The sequence below is a fragment of the Maniola hyperantus genome, chromosome 9, assembly GCF_902806685.2.
Source record: "Maniola hyperantus chromosome 9, iAphHyp1.2, whole genome shotgun sequence".
Classification (NCBI taxonomy): domain Eukaryota; kingdom Metazoa; phylum Arthropoda; class Insecta; order Lepidoptera; family Nymphalidae; genus Maniola; species Maniola hyperantus.
Window position 1 is genome coordinate 13,984,357 of NC_048544.1, and position 22,948 is coordinate 14,007,304.

Here is a 22,948-nt window from a genome sequence, read left to right on the forward strand (position 1 = left end):
CTAAATGGTGGCAGCAGGTAGTGGTAGATGCACCTGACGATTCAAAAGTACATACTTGTAAAAGTTTAATTGAATAAAAATATTTTTATTTATTTATTTAAATGTCGATCATTTTCTGCCGCGCACTGTAGCTGCTGAATACCTCTTTTTTTCTACCAATTTAAGCAGGTACCTAACTAGTAACTATAGTACGCGACAGGTCGAGATGGCAATCGGAGTGGGAAGCCCCGCACACCCGCACATACCCCGCGCTAACCCGGTGCGGAGTCAGCACACACACATTTTAATTTTTATAATGATGTAACAAGAAATTCACGGTTTCCGGATTTAGTCCTTTACTTGTGCTATAGAACCTACCTACCAAACTTCATGATTCTAGGTCAACGGGAAGTACCCAGTGGCGTGCAGGTCATAAAAGCACTGCTTAACTAGTTGAAATGTCTTAGTGCTCATTTTGCAATATGACCTGTCATTTATAGGTAGTTAGCTAACTAATGCTTACCCTAGGGTTGAATCCTATGCACGCCACTGGAAGTACCCTATAGGTTTTCGTGACAGACACACAGACAGACATCAAAGTGATCCTGTAAAAGGGTTCCTTTTTTCTTTTGAGGTACGGAACGATAAAAACTACCCACGCGGAAGAAGTCGCGGGCATCATCTAGTAAAAGTACATATAAAAGGGAAATCTGACTGATTGACATAGTAGTTAGAGCGTAGGCAAATGGCTGGGTCAAGAAAGAAACTAGAAATTTTACATAATATTATATCATCATGTAGATTTTCTTTATAAAGTAGGTAAACTCCCACCAACACACCCACTGCCTACTAGGTGTAATACGCGACACGTCGAGATGGCAATCGGGGTGGGTACGCCCCGCACACGCGCGCTGTCCCGGTGCGGGATAGCGCGGGTGACGTGCAGGTGTGCGGGGCGTCCCCCCGCCTCATACCCCGATTGCCATATTCACCTGTCGCGACCTATAGTTGTATTCGTTGAAAGTACCTGCTACGCGATTGCGGTAGAATGACAGCTACAATGTCACGATCGCAATCACCTCTGATTGGTTGACGCTCGCTCACTATTGGCTACAATGCATTGTTTCAACAAGAATCGCACAAATTCAGCCAATCACAACAATTGAGATTGTAATAATGATTGATGCAGGTTTTACGAAATCGCCCTACTGCTGTGAGTAGTGACCGAAATTCGGTCAGACATAATATGTACCGTTATCAACTCGAACATAATTTATAGAAGTAGGTACCGTAGCGTAGTACACACAACGGTCTATTTGGGCTGCAAATTGCAAACACCAGTCTCAGTTTCTATTGAGTGCTTTGGTCTAAAAGTGTGGTGTAAAATGTTCACTTTACATTATGACTGTATATACGAATAAAATAAATAAATGAATAATAATTCGCCGCCGCCCAAGAAGCGAACCACTCACAGAGAATTCAACCTCAAGTTAAAGTACGCATATACAAGGTTTTGCATGAAAACAAAATCGTAAAATGTTGGCGGGGGACAAGTGAGAATGCTTTGTTGTGATTGGTCAAAAGTCACGTAATTAAGACAATGTGCGGAATGAGGGTACCGAACGGCAACTGCCTAATCTTGGCGTGTCATGATTTCCAAATAATACTAATATTCTGTGATGATTTTAAAACTGATGGTGTGTGATTTGGCTTAAATAATTTATGGTTTGAGTCAAATCACGTACTTTCTTAATAATAACATTGAAGTTTAGAAGGAATCTCATTGGATGGAATCTTGAGAGGATCTCATTGGTCAGTCCAACATGTTGTTACGGTTTAAAAATTAAGGGTGCAAGATTTGACTTAAATAATTTATTGTTTGAGTCAAATCACGTACCTTTTTAAAACGGCCTTGAATTTTAGAAGGATCGCATTGGATGGAATTTTAAGTGGAATCTCATTGGTCAATTCAGTTTCAGTTCAGCTCAATCACATACTCTTTTTAGTTCAGTTGAATGAATGTAAAACATGATATTCGGTCCGGACAGCTCTTTAGTTTTTAAGTTAATCCTGTTCGAGCATCCAAACCGAAAGGTTAGTAAAAGTGTCTCCTAAGTACTACAATACGTGTTGTTCATAATTGTATTTATTGTTCATAATAAGTGTGCAGAATTATATATTAATATCGATACTATTGAAAGAGTTTTATTAAATCTCAGAAGTGACAAAGAATCCAAAAAAAAGAGTTGCTTGTAATTAATTTTATTCTAAAACGAGATTGCTAAACGCCCACTTTTTTTTTAACAAACTTATCAAATTTATTATTTTGCGATCGTTGGTTACGTGAGTCGTGACGCTACACATTAAGTCAGGGCAACTCTCTGATAATGTGTGGTTGTTTAGGTTATGTGTAACGGTGTGTGCGGGTACGTGGCTGGGGCTACTCTCTGGTAGTACTATAGCGCACATTGTTACATATTCTGGTGGGACATATCGTGTGCTTGGTCGGGGCTACTCTCCGTTAGCACGGGATGTGTTTTGGCTAAACGGAACTAATGATCGTAATTTTCTGTTACCTACCTACCCACTTTGAATAAAATAATGTATCTACACTGTTGCGATTTGTTGGTTACGTGACTCACTGCACATTAAGTCAGGGCAACTCTCTGATAATGTGTTAGTGTTTAAATTATGTGTAATAGTGTGTGTGTGCATGTACGTGGCTAGGGCTACTCTCTAGCAGTACGGTAGCGCGCATTGTTACATATACTAGCATGACATATCTTGAGCTTGGTCGGGGCCACCCTCCGATAGCATGGGATATGTTTGAGCTAAATGGAACCAATAATCGTGATTTTCTGATACCTACTTTGAACGAAACCACGTTTTCCCTTTTGTGATTTCTGCTTCATTATCTCATACCCTTAACTAATTATTTTGATGATCTATTTTTTTTTGTAAAATTACTTACAAGCAATAAACTGTAAGGTTATTTATTCTCACTAATAATAGTCTTCATGAAAAGTTGCCTAATTCATATTATTATGAACATCACGTTGCGTAATTGTTCATCGGATTATTTAGCTTAGGCGGCGTACTAGTGGCTTCACTAGTTTATTGAGTGGGTATGCTTCCTACTGGTTCATGAGTGAGTCACTGGTCGTCGGATTATAGTAATTTAGGGGACGTACAGTGGCTTCACTGGTTGGAGTGGGTATGTTTCCTACTGGTGTTTGAGTGAGTCGCTGGCCGTCGGATAGTGCTAGATTAGGGGACGTTCTAGTGGCTTCACTGGTGTATTTATTGAGTGGGTATGTTTCCTACTGGTTTTTTTTAGTGAGTCACTGGCCGTCAGATAGTGTTAGGTTAGGGGACGTTCTAGTGGCTTCACTGGTGTATTTAATGAGTGGGTATGTTTCCTACTGGTTTTTTTTGAGTGAGTCACTGGCCGTCAGATAGTGTTAGGTTAGGGGACGTACTAGTGGCTTCACTGGTGTATTGAGTGGGTATGCTTCCCACTGGGTTTTTTTTGAGTGAGTCGCTAGTCGTCGGATAATACTTATTCTATGGACCCTTTAGTAGCTTGAGCCAGCTAGTATTATGTATTAACGATTGGAATCAAGTCAATTGAATTGCTTTATGAAACTACTGCAATTATATTGAAGAACTTATATAGAAAACTTTTACATTTTTGCATAAATTTATCTACTTAGAAGACTTATTCTCAAATATTGTATTTATCGATTCTCTCATCAGTTTAAAGATCAAGACCCTATTATGTAAGGAGTGTGAATAGATTATGTCCCGAATATGTGTTTCAGGGAGGTGTAATGATGATGATGTCTGATGACGAGCCCGGTACTCCACCTGATACGCCTCCGAGATCGCGGCGTAACTCTAAGAAAAAGAAGGATAGGCGGCGAAGTCCGTCTCCTTCTAGTTCCAGTGAAGAGGTTGTACCTAAGTAGATGCGTAAGCGTGTAAAAGAACTTTCTGCTAAGGATATCCTAAAGTTAGTTAAGCATGTTTCAAGAGGTCCTTCCAAAAACTCCTGGAATTACAACAACCTTAACAATGTTATCCCGGAGTTTGATCCGTCAAGTAAAATTCAAAATATCGAAAGCTGGCTCCGAAAGGTTAATGAATGTGCGGCTATATATGGATGGGACGAGCAACAAACTGTTCACTTCTCTTTGCAAAAGTTAGCGGGTTTAGCGAAAAGATGGTTCGAGGCATTGCCAACAGTCGTCTTCACTTGGGAGGAGTGGCAAGTTAAACTCAGGAAGGCTTTCCCTAGTGAAGAAAATTATGGACGTCTTTTAGAAGAAATGTTAAGTCGGACTTCACGTTTTGATGAAAGCCTTCGTGAGTATTTTTATGATAAACTAGGATTACTAAATAGATGTGAAATTAGTGGACGGAAGGCTGTTGACTGTATTATATACGGTATTAGTGATCGTTCGATTAGGAATGGGGCGCAGGCGCAAAATAGTTCGGAACCTGAAGATTTACTTTGCTTTCTTGCATCCCAAAAAGTTCAACCACCGCTTAAAAGTAGAATAAATGAACGTACTACTCAGAGGCCAAGCTCTATTAATCCCAACACAAATTTTAACAGTACTAATTCCAACAGCAATGGTACTAGCGTCAATTCATTCTCTTGTTACAATTGCCGAGCTAGGGGACATCCTTTTTATAAGTGTCCTAGGCCCATTATCAAATGCAGAAAATGCAATCGAATAGGACACGATTTTGAGGCATGTAAATTAGAGCCCCGTGCGTCCCCAAATCTTAAATCTAACCAAGCGGAGAGTACAGCGGAGAAAAATATTTTAAAAATTGATTCTAACAATGATAGTAACGCCAAATTCTTTAAAACCGTGGTAATCAATGATAAATCTTTCAAAGCATTTATTGACTTCGGTAGCGAGTGTACACTCTTGCGTAGTACTGATGCCGAACAACTTAATGTAGTTAAGAGTTTTGATAATGTTCCAGTAGTCAAAGGTTTTGGACAATCGTCAGTTGTACCTCTATATAAGACAAACTTGTTTGTTAGGGTCGATGAAATTGAATCGGATCTTGAGGTTCTAGTTATAGATGATGTTCACATGCAGACCTCGCTTATTATCGGACAGAATTTTACGGAATTGCCATTTATTACCGTTTTAAAAGACAGCTCTAATCTTACATTTTATAAAAGCCCAAACCTAGCCTTTTCTGAAGATTCAAAAGGCACTTTAAAGCTATATATTACTAATACGATTGAAGTTTCAAAAACCAGTACTGTCCCTGTTCATTCAAACTGTAGCTTCACGGGAGATGTGTTTATCGAAGGTTATAATAGTGTTGAAACGGGTAAAGAGTTTTGTCTATTGCAGGGTGCTTTTAGTATTACCAATGGTAAGGGAGCCGTTGTTATCACTAATTTGACGCCGTATACCATATCGTTAAAACCAAACGTTTTAATAGCTAGAGCCACGCCGTTCAGCGAACAAAAAGTCTGTCATGTAAATCGAATAGTGAAAGACTTATCTACTGTAAATCCTCTCAATAAAAATGAGATTAAAACGGGACCAGGATTGGATAGTGAACAATTGGATAGATTGTATTTGTTACTGCAAGACTACCGCGATTGTTTTGCTACAAACCTTAGTGAAATAGGTTGCGCGATTGATGTAGAAATGAAAATTGATTTAGCAGATGATAAGCCAATTTTTTACCGTCCATATCGATTGTCACATCATGAACGAGAGCAAGTCCGAGCAACTATTGACGAATTACTTCAAAATGATATTATTCAGGAATCGAAGTCTGACTACGCCAGCCCGATTTTAATGATTAAAAAGAAAACGGGAGAGCAGCGACTGTGCGTAGACTTTCGGGCCTTGAATAATAAGACTATTAAGGATCGTTTTCCGTTGCCGCTTATAGAAGACCAACTTTCAAATCTCAGTGGCAATAGTTTCTTCACGACTCTTGATCTCGCTTCAGGGTATTATCAAATCCCCATGGCCCAAGAAAGTCAACATCTCACTGGTTTTGTTACGCCCGATGGGCATTACGAGTTTAAAAGAATGCCTTTTGGCCTAGCAAATGCTCCAGCCGTGTTTCAGAGAATGGTTAACAAAATACTCGGAAACCGGCGGTTTGAATACGCGTTAGCTTATTTAGACGATGTTTTAATTCCGTCAAAAAGTATTGATGAAATGTTTCAACGACTAGAAGACGTGTTAGTACTTCTTAGAGAATATGGCTTGACCTTAAATCTGAGCAAGTGTCGATTCTTTGATAATACTGTCAGCTATCTTGGATATGAAATCTCCCCACAAGGCATTCAGCCTAGTGAATCAAAAATTAGGGCAGTTAGGGAATTCCCGACACCACAAAATGTCCATGAGGTCCGCCAATTTCTAGGCTTAACTGGTTATTTTAGGAAATTTATTAAGGGTTATGGGGAGATTGCTCGTCCATTAACATCTTTGTTAAAGAAGGACTCTGTTTGGCGATGGTCTAATACAGAAGACCAAGCATTTTCAACTTTAAAGGATAGGTTGATCAGTCGGCCTGTCTTAGCTCTTTACGATCCCACTCTCGAGACAGAACTCCACACGGACGCTAGTGCATTAGGCATAGGAGGTATACTTATGCAATGGCAAAAGGATACTAGGGTTTTAAAACCAGTCGCTTACTTCAGTCGGCAGACTACTCCCGAAGAAAAACACCTGCATTCTTACGAACTAGAAACGCTAGCTGTCGTATGTTCTTTAAAGAAATTCCGCGTGTATCTGTTAGGCATTCATTTCAAAATTTATACAGATTGCGCCGCTTTACGCACTACACTAACCAAGAGGGATCTCGTTCCGCGGATAGCGAGGTGGTGGTTGCAAATCAGTGAGTTCATATTTGATATTGAATATCGACCTGGTGTTCAAATGTCACACGTGGATGCACTGAGCAGAAACACCCGATTGTCTGCGGAGCCAGATAATAGCCCCTCTGTCGGTGTGTATGCTATAAGCAAAGAAAACTGGATTTTATCATTGCAATTAGCAGATCCCGAAATATCCCGCATATACAAAATTCTTAAGCCCGAAAATGACCAAGAAAGTAAGGACATTCGCAACAGTTATGTTATACGAGACCATACCGTGTATAGGAAGGTAGATGATAGGCTATGTCTAGTCGTTCCGCGAAGTGCTCGATGGCAAATATGTCGTGCCAACCACGATGAAATTGGCCATCTAGGGTATTCAAAAACTCTAGAAAGAATACAACATTCGTACTGGTTCCCTAAACTAAGAAAATTTGTAAAAAAATATCTTGCAGCATGTTTAGAGTGTGCTTATAATAAAGATAGCGCGTCAAAGCAAAAGTCTGGTCATTTGTATCCCATAGAAAAAGTACAAATACCATTTCACACGATTCATATAGATCATCTTGGGCCTTTTGTTAGGAGTAAAAACGGTAATACCCACATTCTAACGGTAGTAGACGCTTTTACTAAATATGTGTTCGTAAGAGCGGTGAAAAATTTAAAAACGAAAAACACAATTAAAGTTTTAGAAAACCTATTTTATGACTTTAGTGTTCCGGCTAGAATTGTTTCTGACCGAGGCACAAGTTTTACATCAACAGCTTTTCAGACCTTTTGTAAGACACTTGGTATTAAGCATATATTGAACGCAGTAGCTTGTCCCAGAGCTAATGGGCAAGCAGAGAGGTTTAACCAAACCATCTTGAATTCATTGTCAGCACAAAACTTTGCAAGCCATGAACGCGACTGGGACAAGTGTCTGAGTAAAATTCAATGGGGCATCAACAACACTGTAAATGCTTCAACACAGAAAACTGCGACAGAAGCTATGTTCGGAATTAAATTGCGCGATGTTTTATCGAATAAACTTAATACCGAAAACTATTCGAGTAATAATTTAGAATTACAACAAGTTAGAGAGCAAATTAGTAATAATATCCAGAAAAATCAAGTAAAACAAAAAGAAAAACATGATGTAGATCGAATCCCCGCAACTAAGTATGAGATCGGTGATTTAGTGAAAATTTCACGAAATAATTTTGATAACAAAAAGAAAAGTACAAAGCTCCTGTCGAAGTTTGTGGGTCCATATAAAGTTACTGAAGTTCTAGGCAATGACCGCTATAGGATAACAGATGTTCCTGGTTTCATTAAGAAAGGCAAACCTTATAAAACTGTCATTGCAGCTGATAGAATCTGACCTTGGATACATATAAAAGCTTTAGAGTTACATAGCTCCGATCAGAGTAGCTCTGACGATGCTGGTAAAAGTGAATCCGAGTAATAAATTGTAATTATTATCTTTAATGATGTTCTAGAAGACGTTAAGTTCAGTGGGTTTTTATTTACACAGGAATTTGATTTTGTATGAGTGGTATATACAAAGATGATTTTATTTTTGTTATTAATAAATTGTAATTATTATCTTTAATAATGTTCTAGAAGATGTTATGTTCAGGGATTTTTTTTAATTATTTACACAGGCATTTGATTTTGTATGAATGATATATACAAAGATGATTTTATTTATGTTAATAATAAATTGTAATTACCTATTTTCTTTAATAATGTCCTAGAAAATGTTATGTTCAGTGGTTTTTATTATTTACACAGGAAGTTGATTTTGTATGAGTGATATACCTAATACAAAGATGATTTTTATTTTCTGTATGTCAATAATATTCCCGGAAAATGTAAGGTCATAGTATTTTTGTTGTGTTGTAATAAAACTAAAATGTCATGATTTATTTAAAAGTACAAATGATGATTGTGTGTGCCAGGAGGCTACACAGTGTCTGATGGCCGAATGTCATGATTTCCAAATAATACTAATATTCTGTGATGATTTTAAAACTGATGGTGTGTGATTTGGCTTAAATAATTTATGGTTTGAGTCAAATCACGTACTTTCTTAATAATAACATTGAAGTTTAGAAGGAATCTCATTGGATGGAATCTTGAGAGGATCTCATTGGTCAGTCCAACATGTTGTTACGGTTTAAAAATTAAGGGTGCAAGATTTGACTTAAATAATTTATTGTTTGAGTCAAATCACGTACCTTTTTAAAACGGCCTTGAATTTTAGAAGGATCGCATTGGATGGAATTTTAAGTGGAATCTCATTGGTCAATTCAGTTTCAGTTCAGCTCAATCACATACTCTTTTTAGTTCAGTTGAATGAATGTAAAACATGATATTCGGTCCGGACAGCTCTTTAGTTTTTAAGTTAATCCTGTTCGAGCATCCAAACCGAAAGGTTAGTAAAAGTGTCTCCTAAGTACTACAATACGTGTTGTTCATAATTGTATTTATTGTTCATAATAAGTGTGCAGAATTATATATTAATATCGATACTATTGAAAGAGTTTTATTAAATCCGATTGGGGGTGTCCGGCTATATAGGCGTCTATAGGTGATGGTCTGTGGAGCCACTAAACCTACGTGGCGGTGATAACCACCGTTGATAACGGTAACTTTGTAGTTTGTACGATAGGCATATCACCTATAATGTGCAGTTCAAACATTAGCTTTAAAGTGAGTTAGTAGGTTACTCATCCGTGTTTGCGCTGACCTAATGCCAGATTAACACATTGTAAAGCGGTACGAATTTACGATTCACATTTCACACACATTTTGAGTATTTTCGCCAAACCTTTTATTGTTTTCCTTTCCGAAACTTCTTGGAGACCCACGGAAGATCTGTGCTGTGTTTCTGTCCCCGCCACAGATACAGCAAATACCGAGTGGAGTCCGTTTTAGTACCACACTACGCATGTTTTTTAAATTACAGTATCCGACGGGAAATATTGTACATCGACCTTTAGAAAGAGGTAGCGATTTCGTAGAGCGTTGTCTCTGTCATAGACGATGCTCTACGAAGCTGAAATCTCTTTCTAAAGGTCGATGTACAATAGTTCCTGCCGGCTACTGGGTTAAATGTTTATCGATACTAAGTATCTGTGGCCCCAAATGATCATTTTTGTTTCATAATTTAGTATCACTATCCCTATTATAAATGCGAAACTGTGTTCGTTTGTTGGTTTATTGGTTTGTTGGTCTGTCCTTCAATCACGTCGCAACGGAGCAATGGATCGACGTGATTTTTTGCATGGGTATAGTTGACCTGGAAAGTCACATAGGCTACTTTTTAGCCCGGAAAATTGAAGAGTTCCCGCGGGATTTAGAAAAACGTAAATCCACGCGGACGAAGTCGCGGGCATCACCTAGTATTAGTGTAGATTATAGGCAAGTCGAAATTAAATTAATTTTGACCATTTTTTCAGTACGACCGCGACCATGACGGGCGAATATCATACGTGGAGCTCAAAGAGATCATCGAGTCCCGGGAGTACGACCATGATTTACCAGACAATGTGGTGGAGAAGATCATGGCTCTAGCTGACAGAGATAACTCGGGGTATCTCGACTTCGCAGAGTTCGTCGACATGATGAAGCACCCAGACCTCAAGGCGGTGTTCGGGCATTTCGTGGCGCGATATGTCCACTCGATTATACCGCATCGAGATCCTATCGATACGATCGGTAAGTTTCTTTTCGATTCTGCAAGCCTGGTACAGTACTACTTATAGTTCTTGCATTTCACGAAAGCGAGTGGCTCATGCTAGTGTTAAGGGTGCCTGTCCACTGATGCGGAGCAGAGCGGACATGTGTATAGTTGATCAATCAGAGTATTTCAGATGACGGAATAAAATTATTACATTATTTACTGACAATCTGATTGGTTTGCTCAGAACATCTTCAATCCACTCCGCTTCAGTGGACAGGCACCCTTAAGTCGTATCAGTATACGTAATGTGTACGTTTGCGAACGCTTGCTCGCGATTGATAAGTGACACGCACGCACACTTACGTAATTCCGCGTAAACGACGTAACCACAAGTAAATTTCACTCGTCTTCGTGAATTGCAAGAACTTTACCACTTTTATAAGTTACACCGGTGGCCTCATCATCACTATCAACAGATAGACGTCCACTGCTGGACATAGGTCTCTTGTAGGGACCTGCGGATGTACTTGCAACAGAAACTCTATTTTTGAATGGCGCGAAAATATCTCAGCCAATCATAGCGCGCGTCTGTCCGCTATTGGTTGCTTCTATGCGCCATGTTTTGTACGCGTAAATTATGAGCGAGATAGCAAGAGTCTCTTTTGCTCTTGTGTTTAAAATTTTAACGTCACGCAATAAGGTCTGTATTTCATTGGTGTACCGTAAAACCGAATAGTTTAGTCAGTGTTAGCCGGTTAGGCCGTTTGTGCAGTCATCCGTGAAATCACGGATTCCGTCAAAATACGAATCGAATGAGTTCGTATTTGTGTGACGGCCTCGTTGTTGCGAGTCATGCTCGCGCAACGAGGGTTCCGTACTACAGTCGTATTTATTCGACATTTTGCACGATAATTCAAAAACTATGATGCATAAAAATGAATAAAAATCTGTTTTAGAATGTACAGGTGAAAACCTTTCATATGATACCCCACTTGATATAGTTATCTTACTTCGAAAATTGAAAATACTGATTATTAGTTCATGACCACAATTTAATTTTTTTTTGTGTGATGTAACCACAAATTCACGGTTTTCAGATTTTTCCCCGAATGTCAGCTATAAGACACACCTACCTGTTAAATTTCGTGATTCTAAGTCAACGTGAAGTACCCTGTAGGTTTCTTGACAGACCGACAGACAGACAGACAACAAAGTGATCCTATAAGGGTTCCGTTTTTCCTTTTGAGGTACGGAACCCTAAAAAACACGGAAACGAACCGGATACGGATGAGTGCACAAACGCATTTTGCCGATGCGACTTATATAAAAGTAGTAGTAGGTAGGTACTGTACCAAAGTTGTGATAGTTAGTCAAGTGTTATTTCTTGTTTATGCAACTAACTAGATAAATATTAGGTTTCTTTTGTATGAAACTTTTATGAAATAGCATGCACATAGATTCTGTCACTCGTCTTCCGCATGTGCAATGCTGTAAAATTAAAAACATTCTCTGTTAAAATTAAGGTCACACTAGAGAAATGTACTATTAAACAAACAATTATTTTTACAATTGCACAGCAATTTTAGTAGGGAGACGGCGCTTATTAATCGTCAAGTATATAGTCATTAATTTTGTAATAGGCTTCTTCGATTAGGATTTTTTTTAATGCATCAATGAACGCTATATTATTCTCAATTTTTTTATAAGTATAATTCAGACATTTGTGTACAACCTGGATGGTACTATTGAGTATTCTGTTGTACAAAAAAATCAGCGCTACAGCCCGTTCACTATAAGTTGTCCCTTATGCTTATTCCTTAGCACTTACGGTTTATTATTGTGTGAAATGCAATGGTGCCAACGTGACGACAAGTGACAACTTATAGTGAACCACAAAATTTTACATAAATTGAGAAAACTGTTGAAGTTTATATTCATATTTTCAAGATTTACAACAATAAGTCTTGAAACATAGATTCTCTAGTGTGATTTTACGTATATATTTTAGTACGCAGCACGCTGATACTTGTTACAAAGCATTTTGTTTCTACAGCACATATATATAAAGACTAATTTTGTTTGGTAGACAGGTGGACAGGATTCCACGCGGTGTCCTCTGCAGATGGCGGTACTTTTAAATTTTTCTAAATTTGATTTGTGTCGTTGGTTTTTCATTCGTTTATTGTTTGTCATTTATATCATAGACCACCGCTTTGGATATCGATGCTTTTTTAAATCACTCTTTTTTAAATTGGCCACTGAGCGTTTTATCTAAATTATTGCCCATGGCACCGAATCCGTTGTCTTTTTCTAAACTAAATTTAGAGTATCTGCATCCTTTTCTTTTTAACAATGCTAAAAAGGGACAGAAAATGAACTTTACATTAATTAAAGACTCTAAATTTTAGTGCACGCTACAAATTTAAACAGTTCGCGACTGTGCGCTAAAATCACGGGTTTTACCATCTAAAAATAAAATTTAAAACTGTCAAACTGCGTCTGTCCTTTTCATATTATATTAGTAAGAAGAGTATGCGAATACTCTAAAATTAGGTTGTGCTCAGAATCAGTACCAATATCAGACATGGCGTCCATAGTGCACGTCTTTGGACGGGGTGGTCTGTGGTATATCATCAAGTTTTTTGTTTCAAAATTTCATAGTTTTTTTGGTTCCCATAATTATTGTTGTGGCCCCGTACTGTCATCTTGGTGTTGCTATATTTTTTACTAACTGCTATAATTTAAGTTGGACGAGCGGTGATAGTCTAGTGGTTAGAACGTCGGCCTTGTCGGGAGGTCGGTCCCGGGCACGCACTTCTAACTTTTCGGAGTAATGGCGCTGATTCTGTTGTTTTTCGCTAAACTAAATTTAGAGTATCTGCATCCTCTTCTTTTTAACATTGCTAAAAAAGAACGGAACATGAATTTTACATTTACCCTCTAACAAATAAACCTGGAATAGCGGTGGAATAGTTATACTATGTTTTGTGTTTTGCCTTCAAATGTCAAATTACTGATGACAGAGAAAGACAAAACAGAGTATTACTATTCCACCGCTATTCCAGGTTTATTTGTTAGAGGGTAAAAATTTAGTGCACGCTACAAATTTAAACGATACGCTCGCGACTGGCAGCTAAAGTCACGAAGTTTGACGGCTCTAAATTAAACTGTCAAACTATGTCTGTCATTTTCATATTATAGTAGTAAGAAGAGAATGCGAAAGCTCTAAAATTTAGTTGTGCTCAGAATCAGTACCAATGTGCGTTTAAGCAATTAAATATCGCTGTCACGTATGTAGTCGATGTTGGCCCGACTAGTTTCCAACCCATCAGGAACGCGACGCTTCGCGAACTGAGTCCCCGTGAAAAATCCCCGAATGGGTTCGAAACTAGTCGACCTAACATCGTCTTAATACATGATTAAAGCCGGCCACATACATGTATGTATAATGGAAATCACTTACGATAGAAACGCTAATCACTCGCTTTAACGGTGAAAGAACGCATCGTGAGGAAACCTGCATGCCTGAAATTTCCCCATAGTGTTTTCAAAGGTGCGTGTAGTCTACCAATTCGCACTTGCCAGTTTGGTGTACTATGGCCTACGTCTTAACCACTATCTATCACTGCTCGTTTTACTTTATGCCTGGTCAAGTCTTTTTTACTTAAATTCACAGCAAAACTAATACTATAGTGTATAAGTAGACTACGGCTATACTCACTTATTTAGTCGACGTAAACGCGACTAGTTTCGAACCTACCCGGGGTCCTTTCTTATAGGGACTCAGGCTGAGATCTATAGAGCATACTTTGACTTTGCTTAGACTTAAGACGAGATAGCTGGCATAAATCCGTCTCGTTTTAATTAAAACTTAAGTGTGAGCTAAGTCAAAGTGCCCTCTATTGATCTCAGCGTCAGCTGCACAACCACGACGCGCAGCGAGCTGAGTTCTTATGAAAAAGACCCCGGATGGGTTCGAAACTAGTCGGGTTAACGTCGACTAAATACGTGAGTATAGTATACATATAAGTCATTGGTATAATCGTAGCAATCGATACTTATAATGGAAATAACTCTGATAGTTTAAAAATATAGTGTATATTATACTCGTTTGTCTACTATTTTTATCACTTTACTACAAAGCCTGACCTTAGGTGGACATTCGATTGCCATGAATCAGCGTAGCCGGTGTTACATGGAGTGGCCTTGCTCGGCCTTATCACTGATAACGCATTTCATATACAAACACGATTTGAGCTCATATATATAGGTATTTTGGTAACGCTGGACTTAAAGAGAAACTATAACTATAAATCACTTGGCTTATGTTTTTAGGGTTCCGTATTCAAACTACTGGATGGATCGGGCTGAAATTTTATCATGCAGATAGCTATTATGACGTAGACAACCTCTAAGAAAGGATTTTTGAAAATTCAACCTCTAAGGGGGTAAAATAGGGGTTCGAAATTTGTGTAGTCCACGCGGACTATGTTGCCGGCATAAGCTAGTCTTGAATAAGAAAAACGAGAGCGAGCGAGAAAAAAAAGTATTGGCTTATTTACTTGGTCAGTTATTTATTGATTTTAGAATTTTTTTTTTTTTTATCTTTATTTTGGTTTTTTAAAATCACCTGTGAACTGATTTTCTGGTAGAAAAATAGCCTAGGGCGCCTGGAGAAAGGTTGCCAGGCATCTCTGTATCCGTCAAAATCAGTTAAAGATTATGAGAAAAAAAATAACAGACGGACAGATAGGCACACTTTTACATATAGAGTAAAATGTATCGGAAAAGATAGGTTAGGTCATGATTTTAAATTATACCTATCAAATTTTATTTTAGTTTACAAGCGGAAAAAACGATCTGACAAGCGAATATACCCAACCCGTATCGAAGCTGTTTATAACCACTCAGTTATATTACAAGAACTAGTGACACAAAACCAAAGGACGCAAGTGACAAGATCGACTCAAACAGATTTACCAACACGTGGGTAATGAGGCTGGTTTCCCCATTCTGCTAGTAAAACACCGTTTTATGTAAATTAGTATCCATTATTCAAAGTACGGCAATAGTAGCACAAGCCTAGAGAGATCCTTCATACAGTCGGTCGACAGATACGTCTATAGATAGTCTATAAGCACTCAGTCATATTACAAGAACAAATGACACAAAACACGTGTCACACAAAGGACGCAAGTGACAAGATCAACTCAAACAGATTTACCAACATGTGGGTAATGAGGCTGGTTACCCCATTCTGCTAGTAAAACACTGTTGCGTAAATTAGTATCCATTATTCAAAGTACGGCAATCGTAGTACAGCCTAGGGAGATCCTTTATACAGTCGGTCGACGGAGACCTCTATAGATATAGTTCAATCCACGAAAACGCGCCTCACTATTTATCGTGCGGGGAGCCACGGGTTGCGGGAAGTATTTTCTATCAAATCAAATCAAATAATTTATTCGAAATATGTAATAAATTACACTTTTTGATTGTCAGTTGTTGGCTTTGTAAGATATAATATTATAGTGGTGATAATTTTTACGCAAACTTAAAACTAAAGCTACAAGGGTTCCAAACGCGCCCAGCTCTGAGAAGAGCCCACAACAAACTCAGCCGGGTATTTTTTTATTATCACCTCCAATAATTTATATTTGTGTACGGGTATTTAGTTACATTGGTCGGTGCAATTTTGACCTTTTATAACATAACTCCACAATCTATTTTGGACTTGCCTTTACAAAAGTTTAAGAAATCTGTTAAAAGTATGCTTCTGAAAAAAGCATGTTACACAATCGAAGATGAAAGAGCGTGGATTTGAGCTGTAGCGCGTTCCAGCAATGCGCGGGACTGCAGTTACTTTTTATACATATTATATGGCATGATATTGTATATCAAATCTTTGAAAAGAGCAACTGCCAAGTTTCTTGCTGATTCATCTTGGTAGGAAAGGCATTCTTAACCAGTGTACTATCGAATCGTCAAATGCACCTAGCATTTGACGAAAGTACTTGCAAAAGTTTAGTTTAATAAAAAATATTTTTATTTATTTATTTATAGACATCTCCATTGGACGACTGTATGTGCTCTTTAGACTGTGGAATAATGTTGTAGTCAGCATTTGACGATTCGAAAGTACTTGTAACAGTTTAATTGAATAAAAAATATTTTTATTTATTTATTTATTTATAGACATCTCCATTGAACGACTGTATGTGTCTTTTTAGACTGTGGAATAATGTTGTAGTCATACGTAGTGCCAGACGCATTTTATGTGTGGTAAACATAGTCACGTTTCATTTGTTAGTTATTATCTTCTCTGTTGCTCAAACATAGTGAATAATAATAATAAAGAATTTTTAAAAAAAAGTACCGCTTACGACAGATCATAGTCTAGGAGCCTACATTTACATTCACTATAATAAGACAGGAATTTTGATATTCTACCTAGATATTCTCTATCCAATATTTGATACTCTATCCGGGGAAAGAAGTTAGAATGGCGCTCTGTTTGTTAAATAAAATCGGTTATTTTAAAATTATTATATTTTTATTTTGTATTAATGGAGCTTAAAGTAAACCATAGCGTATTAAAGTGCGGGTTAATTTAAGTCAGATCATTAGAAAATTTCTAAAGAATATTTTTTTAAGATAAGTTTGATCAATGAGAGAAACAGATTTTTTACCAAAATTCTAAGGTCGCGCTAGTTCGTTAAACCTAATATTCTTATCTCCAAAGTATGCTGCGCCATAATGACCCAATTTGAGGCTTATTACATTAACTGAATAATTTGAGGTCGGCCGTATCTGAGATATCATCTAAAAGGAAAAATGTATTTGTCAAGGCTAGATTTTTCTTAAAATACTAATGATAGTCAATTTGAGTTAAGTTGTAGCCTTTTGAAAGAGATCTTTTTATATCTAGGTACAAAATTACGAGTAATCTATGTAGCTTTAATTAAGTTAGAATAATTATTATAGGGGTTTTTTTTTGCGTGTATGATCTTGTTCTAGACTGTTTAGCTTTCAGAGTCTTAGGACCAGTGTCCTTAGATCAGCACATTACTAAGCATGTACCTATCTATACGATTTCCGCTTCAGACACTAAATTTTCATTGTTAACGGGCTATTTGCTAGGAATTCATAGGTGTTATTGTATTTTTTCCAAAAAAGAAAATTGATAAGCCTCAACGATTATTAAGTTAACAAAGGATTTGAAATATATTTTTAAAAGTTAAGGATATATATTATATCGATTTCAAATGGATAGTATAGGCTCAAAACTCTTTCGAACTTGGTGCAATCCTACTTAATCAGTGTTGAAATTATGCATTCGAGAAAATGCAATTAGGTACGCTTGCAACTAATCGCATTAGAGATCCGCTGGCGCCAATCGTCACAAATCCTTGCGTTAGAACGCGTCGAGTCGCCGTTAACCATAGTATTTTGCAATATTTGTTGTTGAATGGACGTATATAACGTCCCATTACCGATCCCCGGACCGTGACAAAAATAAAAATGATATAAGTAAATCGTTATATTTGTGGAAAAATTGTGTAATATATATATTTTTTCGATATATTCTCTTCAATCAGTAACGGTTTTATCCTAAAGAGGTCGAAAGTAAATGGCGTTACGTCATCAAATGTATGAGATGATTACTTTTGGAAATGTGTTTTTAATAGTTACCAAGAAAAATGTGGCTAAAGATGTGTAAACGGACTGATAGGTGTACTTGTAGCGTATATAAGAATTTAAGTAATAACACAAACAAGTATATTACGCTGATTAAATTGTATGTGAAGAAAGTTTTGGATTACTTCAAAAAGATAATTGAATATTTTGGTATGACACTTTTATGTTTCAAATAGTCCTTAAATTCATTTTCAACCATTGATAAATTTCTTTACATGTATATATTATATATAAATAGCTAATACTTGAAATACGCTACAATGCGACTTTGTCTGTACGACTCGCGCGCCACCATAAAAACCAGCAATCCCTACAACAATTGTACAAAGTTCCGTCGCAATCAGATGGTATAGGAACGCATAAGGAAGAAACAGACAAAGATACATTCGTTTTTATTCATATAGAGATATAGATAATAGACTTTTAAATCGTCTTTTTAATTCTCATTATTCCATGATTAAATCCGGTAGCAAATACTTAGCATTACATGAACAGTTAGTAAGCCCTTGTACTAAGTCAGGTAGTTTTTATTATGCCAAGTGACGCGTCGTTATCCAAGTTATAGCATTGTTGTGTACACAATGCTGTCCTTGACCTTAACCATTATTATCTTTCACATCATACATCATAATTATAACATTAAGGTACAATGCTATCATTTGGTCATTATTATATGTTATTTTTTCAATTATTTGTGGAGGTTCTGGGTTAAAGGTGGTGGGTTAATTAATTATTAATGAGCTTATCTAATCGGGCATGTAGTAGCTGATAAGTACGCCTATTAAAGCTTGCGTTTTATAATGGATCACGAAATTCATACTTAGATTTTTTTATACTCAATAATGACTAACATAGATATAATTATAAAAAGCATGCAATACTAATGATGATTTTCTTTTTTTTCTCCTATCCTCGTCCTAATGTTGTTTTGTTTACCTATTTTATGTGTTTCCAATGCCCAAATTAAAAAATACCAAAAAAAAAACAAATTTAAAAACTATACATATTTAAATTTATTAATATTTATGTCATTAATGATATAAAAATATGATTTCAACTACGAGCAATTTATACGTCTGTAAAATTGAAATTCGCTTCCACATTATCTTGTTAACATAAATTCGTCCTTTCCACACGCGACGACTTAATTGATTTAATTCATCCGGTCCTGTATGCCGTAATGCCACTCTTTCGTCGCGTGGTCTATTTGTATTGTTGCCATCTATTTTTGAATCATCTCTAAACGGTAATCAAAATAAATTTCAATCGGGAATAACCTTTTACTCTAAATATACCTAATTAAATTGTACATACTTGCATTTCATTTTTGAATTACGTAAAACATTATTTATACGCTGTAAATATATGCGACTGCATAATTTCTCCAATGTCTTTGTTTATACTGAAATTATATATGCGACTCCGTTATTTCTCGAATATCTTTGTTGTACCGAAATGTATAATTAAATAAAAAAACTGAATATAATTTTCAACATACGTTATTAATTGTGAAACAAAATAACCGTCTATCTCTTTGACTATATATTACAATAATATAACAATTTAAAAAATCTTTTTCTGAAAATAAATAACTAAATTAATAAACACTTCCCAATAATTTTTTTTCTATAAAAAAACAATTCGATGTGATGTTATAAAAACGCGCAATTCCGCAAAAAAAAAAAACACCTTTACCATCCCGACATACCCTCCCTCTTGTGTTGCGTTATACAGTCCGAAGCCGTAGCACCACCATATTTACATATACAGACGGCACCTACGAGGAGGAGTACACCTGCTGGCCACCAGCCATCTGCATGATCATCATATCCATAGCGGAGATCGTTCTGTTCTGCTATGACGCTGCACACGGGAAGACTGATGCCACGGGGCCCATTGCGCAGCTATTTATATACAACCCTCACAAGAGGCAGGAGGCGTGGCGGTTCCTGACTTATATGCTGGTTCATGTTGGGTGAGTGTGTTATCCTAATCCTAATCCATACTAATATTATAAATGCGTAAGCGTGTCTGTCTGTCTGGCTTAGTTCTTTAGCACACTTCTTTTTCTTCATAATAATGTCCATAAGCGTGTTGAACCAATTGTTTTTAATATTGAGTTTAACCGATCATAGACCTGCTTCATTTCAGCGTAGTCCATCTTCTGGTTAATCTGCTGGTGCAGTTGTTCCTCGGCGTTCCTCTGGAGATGGTCCATCGATAGTGGCGGGTGATCCTGGTATACTTGGCCGGTGTCACCGCTGGATCACTGGCCACCAGCCCCACTGATCTAACGTTTCCTTTACATGCCATTAGAGATAGCTCAGCAAATATTTCTTAAAATGTCTTGTATTTTAATGGTAGAGAAGATGAAGGAGGAATCAGATTTTGTAGTTCTTAAGCACACTCCTCTTTCTTCATAATAATGTCCATGAGCGGGTTTAGCCACTTGTTTTTAATATTGAGTTTTACCGATCATAGTCCTGCTTCATTTCAGCGTAGTCCATCTTCTGGTTAACCTGCTGGTGCAGTTGTTCCTCGGCGTTCCTCTGGAGATGGTTCACCGATGGTGGCGGGTGATCCTGGTATACTTGGCCGGGGTCGCTGCTGGATCCCTGGCCACCAGCCTCACTGATCCAAAGGTGTACCTTGCGGGTGCTTCTGGAGGAGTGTACGCGCTTATAGCTGCTCATATAGCTACTATTATTATGGTAAGTAGACTGCTTTTTCTTTAGATTTAACTAGCTTATGTTCGCGACTTCGTCCGCGTGGACTACACATATTTCAAACCCCTATTTCACCTCCTTAGGGGTTGAATTTTCAAAAATCCTTTCTTATCGGATGTCTATCTGTATGCCCAGCCCGATCCGTCTAGTAGTTTGAGCTGTACGTTGATGGATCAGTCAGTCAGTCACCTTTACATTTTATATATTATGTAGATGATTTTGCGGTATAACAAGTTTCTATAACTAATATAAGTTTCAGCTACTATACAGTTCTAAAGGAAAAATCTATAATATAGTGTATCTACATATATCTCTCACATAATTCTGTCTCGTTTTAACTCAATCTTAAGTCTGAGCAAAGTCAAAGTGCGCTCTATAGATCTCAGCCTAAGACAAGCAAAATAACGCCTGCTTCTATCCACCTCTGTCCATGATGTCACTATCATTGTCTAATGTAGCTATCAATAAGATTCAATGCTTATTACATCATCTCAGTTGGTCGCCAAAGTTACCCGATAACAAATTAGGATGTTGGTAATTTAACGTTCAGTGAGATACGCCATAAACATGCTGATTTATTATTGTAAGAGGTACAGTACGCGGCCGAAAGTGATGAACATCGGCCTTTAGAATGGCATTTCATCTTTGTAGAGCGTTGTCTCTGTCAGAGCGGGGGCACACGATGCATTGCGGCGGCGCGGCGGTGCGTCGTCTTACATAGAAATATCTGTGGCATGTCACACGATGCGCTCCGGCGCCGCACCGGACTTGCAACCACCGAGACGAGGCAGGGAGGGGTGAATGCGTTGCGACGTCGAAGCGGCACCGCTCAGTTGTTTTTATTAACAGACTGTCCAACGCTGCTACGGCGCCGCTGCGACATACCAATCGCGCCGCACCGCTCGTGTGCCCGCTGATACGGTGAAATCTTTGCGGTGCGGCGCCGCAACGCATCGTGTGCCCCCAGTCTCACTCATACCCATATGACGCTTTGTCGATCTCAACGACCGAGACAGTGCTCTACAAATCTGCTGTCTCCTAAAGATCGATGTTCATCACTTTTGGCCGCGTCCTGTAGGTACACCCGTGCACATAATTCATAGGTTATTTTCGTGTTAAGATTTTTTCATTGATGTAGGAAGGTAGGTATAGATGACAGACCAAGAACAAAATGAAGTCGCTCAAGTTTGCACACACACACATCTATACATTGACTAATACATTACTTCGTATGGACAGGGTTATTGAACAAACAAAATGGCACCGACAGTGGTGCTTTAGCAATGCAACCTCAGTGACGTCTGGATTTCAAACGGGTCGTTCATTAGTATCTAAGAGGTGGCGCTGATTTTGGTTTCTAAACCGTGAAAAATTTTGTTCGCTTGACCATATCTTGTCATTTGTATCGAAGCATCTATGTTTCGTATTACGAAATGTAGGACATAGTTTTATAGTGGTACTGATTCTAGATAAACAGAATCGGCGCCATTATCAGTTAAACTTTAGTTTATTTATAAACCTTAATACTTGAACATAAAGTTTAATAAGGATTGCAAAATATTTGTGTTTGAGACCTCTTCTCTTCTGTCCATCGACAATAAATTTAATGAGAAAAATATTTTAGCGTTTAAACTAAATATTTATCTACACTCGCAGATGTACTCGTACAGTAATATTATAAAGACATAATAAAGTTTTTATGTCTGCTTGTACGAAGTAATCTGTGGAACTACTGAACCGATTTTGAAAATTCTTTCATCAAATGTTATTTATGATTTGTAGAACTGGGCGGAAATGGAGTTCGCGATAATCCAGCTGTTGGTGTTTCTGCTGCTGGCGTCGGTGGACGTCGGCACCGCGGTGTACGATCGGTACTGGAGACACCTGCAGCAGAACATTGGCTATGTGGCGCATCTGGCTGGAGCAGTGGCCGGTATGTAGGAAACTTGTAACAAAACGTGGAGGCTTCACCTACGTCAAATGTAGGCAGGCTATGAAACG

General features: G+C 37.8%; 1 protein-coding gene across 5 annotated transcripts in view; it reads left to right on the forward strand.

The window, feature by feature from the left end:
• The window catches only part of rho-4 (rhomboid-4), a 28,966-nt gene that overhangs the window by 4,168 nt on the left and 1,850 nt on the right, over positions 1-22,948 (forward strand). The window contains exons 2-6 of one of the 5 annotated variants that reach the window (XM_034972297.2): positions 10,300-10,558; positions 12,610-12,651; positions 19,956-20,196; positions 20,719-20,932; positions 22,730-22,880. In XM_034972297.2, coding sequence (XP_034828188.1) covers positions 10,300-10,558; positions 12,610-12,651; positions 19,956-20,196; positions 20,719-20,932; positions 22,730-22,880 — 907 coding nt within the window. Of the gene's footprint in view, positions 1-10,299; positions 10,559-12,609; positions 12,652-15,303; positions 18,372-19,955; positions 20,197-20,718; positions 20,933-22,729; positions 22,881-22,948 lie in introns of those variants that run through there. The other 4 variants (XM_034972298.2, XM_034972300.2, XM_034972301.2 and 1 more) reach the window with 4 other exon arrangements.